The 2500-nt window shown below is 75.9% G+C and overlaps 1 protein-coding gene, 1 long non-coding RNA gene and 1 other non-coding gene across 4 annotated transcripts in view; 2 read left to right on the top strand and 1 right to left on the bottom strand.

The window, feature by feature from the left end:
• LOC135363386 (serine/arginine repetitive matrix protein 1-like) overlaps positions 1–952 on the bottom strand; it is a 9206-nt gene extending 8254 nt beyond the window's left edge. The window contains exon 1 of the mRNA XM_064583942.1: positions 624–952. Within this exon, the coding sequence (XP_064440012.1) occupies positions 624–952 (329 nt within the window). The remainder of the gene's footprint in view (positions 1–623) is intronic.
• Positions 1–2500, top strand: part of LOC135363387 (uncharacterized) — a 101496-nt gene that overhangs the window by 90455 nt on the left and 8541 nt on the right. The window lies entirely within an intron of this gene.
• LOC135363390 (5.8S ribosomal RNA) lies at positions 1475–1627 on the top strand. The gene has a single exon (XR_010409077.1). It is a non-coding gene; the product is annotated as a 5.8S ribosomal RNA (ribosomal RNA).

Genomic DNA, 2500 nt, shown 5'->3' with positions numbered 1-2500 from the left:
GGTCGCCCGGAGGAAAAGGGGGTGTGGTGCAACGGCGGGGGGCGAGAGAGAGGGGTGGGCCCTGTGCCTGTCCCTGTCCTCCCTCCCTTCAGCCGGTCTCTCCCCACCCCCTTGTCGTCCCTTCCGGGCTCCGCCCCCCATCTTCCCCGCCTGGGGCCGCCGCTGCCGCCGCGTCCCCCGCCGCCCCTCGGCGCGCCTTGTCCTCTGTCCCCGCCCTCCCGCGCCCCGCCTTCCCCGCGGAGGGCGGGTAGAGGGGTTGGTGGGGGGGGCGCGTGCCCCCTGCCATCGCCTTCGGCGCCGGTCGTCCCCGGTCGCCGCGCCGCCGCCCGCACGGTGCCCTCGCCGCGTCTCGGGACGTTGCGGTGCGCCGGCGGGTCCCCCCCCGTGGCGCCTTTCCGGGGTCGGGTCCGCCCCTCCCCGGGGGGCCTCGGAGCCTTGGCTCTCACGGGGCGCGCCCGCCGTCGTCTGCCGTGTCCCGCCGCCCGCCCTGGACGGTTCTCTCTTGGTCCGTCGGATGTCCGCTCGGACTTCCGCCCACCCACTCCGCGTCTCTCCTCCCCGGCCCTGCCCCAGGCCTCGGGCCCGGGTCCGGCTCCTCTCCTTCCCGGCCTCCGTTGCCCCACCCTCGCGCGCCCTTGCCCGCTCGTGCCCCGCTGCCCGCCGCAGCCCCCTTGCCCTCCGTGGCGAGAAGGGGGCCTGGGTCGCGGGTGCGGGGAGGGACGGCGGGGGGGGGGTAGGTGGTCTGGGGGGGTGTCTTGGAAAGCAAGAAGGGGGTCCGGTCCGCCCCGGTGGCTTGTGGGTGGGTGGGGTGGTGTCGCCGGGTGGTGGCGGGGGGGCCGGTGGCGGCACCCGGCGGGCCTTCCCCCGTCACGGGCCGGCAGCGTCGGGGTTTGTGCCCTGTGGCGGTTGGCTGCGGCCGGGGTTTTGGTGTCGAGGCGGTGGCCTGGGGCATCGTCCCCTCCCCTGCCTCGCCTGTCCCCCACCCCCTGTCCAGGTACCTAGCGCGTCCCGGCGCGGAGGTTTAAAGACCCTTTGGGGGTCGCCCGTCCGCCTTGGGTCGGGGCGGTTGGGCCCGTGGGGAGGAGGAGTCCCTTCTCCCCCAGACCCCGCTGCCCACCCCGCCCTGGGGCCGGGGTTGCCGCGCGCTGCGCCACGGTCCTTGTGGCTGCTGGGAGGGGGCTACCCAGCGGCCGTTGGGCTGTGGCGGGCGCGTGTGTTGCCTCGCGTCCTCGGTGTGTGTGGGGGGGGCCAGGTGGGAACCCCCTGGGCGCCTGTGGGGTTGTCCGGGCTCGCCCCTCGCTTGGGGGGCGGTGGCCGGACGCCCTGTTGTCCAACCTTTCCGACCTTCTCGGAGTGTGGTCTTGTCTGTCTTGACTGGCCCGGCCGGAGGCACCCTCTGGGGAATGTGCCGTGCCAGGGGGGGGGGGCCTCCCCTCTGGGCGTTGACCCCCCCCTTAACAATCCAAACTCGTACGACTCTTAGCGGTGGATCACTCGGCTCGTGCGTCGATGAAGAACGCAGCTAGCTGCGAGAATTAATGTGAATTGCAGGACACATTGATCATCGACACTTCGAACGCACTTGCGGCCCCGGGTTCCTCCCGGGGCTACGCCTGTCTGAGCGTCGCTTGACGATCAATCGCTGCCCCTGGGGTCTCTCGCCCTTGGGGGTTGGCGCGGCTGGGGGTTTCCCTCGCAGGGCCCGTTCTGCTGGTGCCTGCCCTGCCCGCCTGTGGGCTCGGTCCTCAGGTGGGGAGGGGTCGGCTCGGCCGCCGGGCCCTCCGTCCCCCTAAGTGCAGACACGGTGGCCCCTCCTCCGCCTCGTTGCCTGGTCCCCGCCTCCTGCCTGGCATCACCCCTGCCCCGTCCCCGCCCCCGCCCCCGCCCCGCCGGGTCCGCCCGGCGGTGGCGCGTGTGCGGGACGTGGGGGAGGAGGTGTGTGTTGGGTGTGTGTCGGGGGAGGAAGGGGGCCGGCGCCGGGGCGGGGGGGTGTGTGGCGCCGCCCGCGAGAATGGGAGAGAGGAGAGAGCTCGCGCTGAGGGCCGTGGCCGCCGCGGTCCCTCTGGGGGAGCTCCCTCGCGCCGCACGCGGTCTTGGGGTCGCCCGGGCTGTGCGTGGGGGGGGGTCGCGGTCCCGTCCCGTGCCGCGCCGGTCGTGGGTCCGTCGGGGTGGGGAAGGGGCCCGGATCTGGAACGCCGCCGGTCTCGCTGCTGTGCCCCCAGCGGCGACCGCGGTTGTCCCAGCCGGGCCCGCCCCATTCCCTGGGCTCCCGCCGCCGCCGCGCGTCCGGGGTCCGCACCCGCCCCGCCCCTCCCCTCCCCGCCGGCGATCCCGGCCTTACGCCCTGTCGGGGCGGCTCGCGCCGAGGCCGAGTCGCGCGCGGGGCCGCGCCCCGGGGATGCGTGCCCCGGCGGCGGCCCGCGGGACGCCGTGGCGCCGCCCGCCGCTGCGCGCTTCCCCCCGGGTTGTGGCCGCGCCGCGCTGCGTGCCCCGAGCCCGC

The sequence above is a fragment of the Mirounga angustirostris genome, unplaced genomic scaffold, assembly GCF_029215605.1.
Source record: "Mirounga angustirostris isolate CCGP_5_RB_7025 unplaced genomic scaffold, mMirAng1.0.hap1 SCAF_158, whole genome shotgun sequence".
Lineage (NCBI taxonomy): Eukaryota > Metazoa > Chordata > Mammalia > Carnivora > Phocidae > Mirounga > Mirounga angustirostris.
This window is presented reverse-complemented; position numbering and strand designations above follow the sequence as displayed.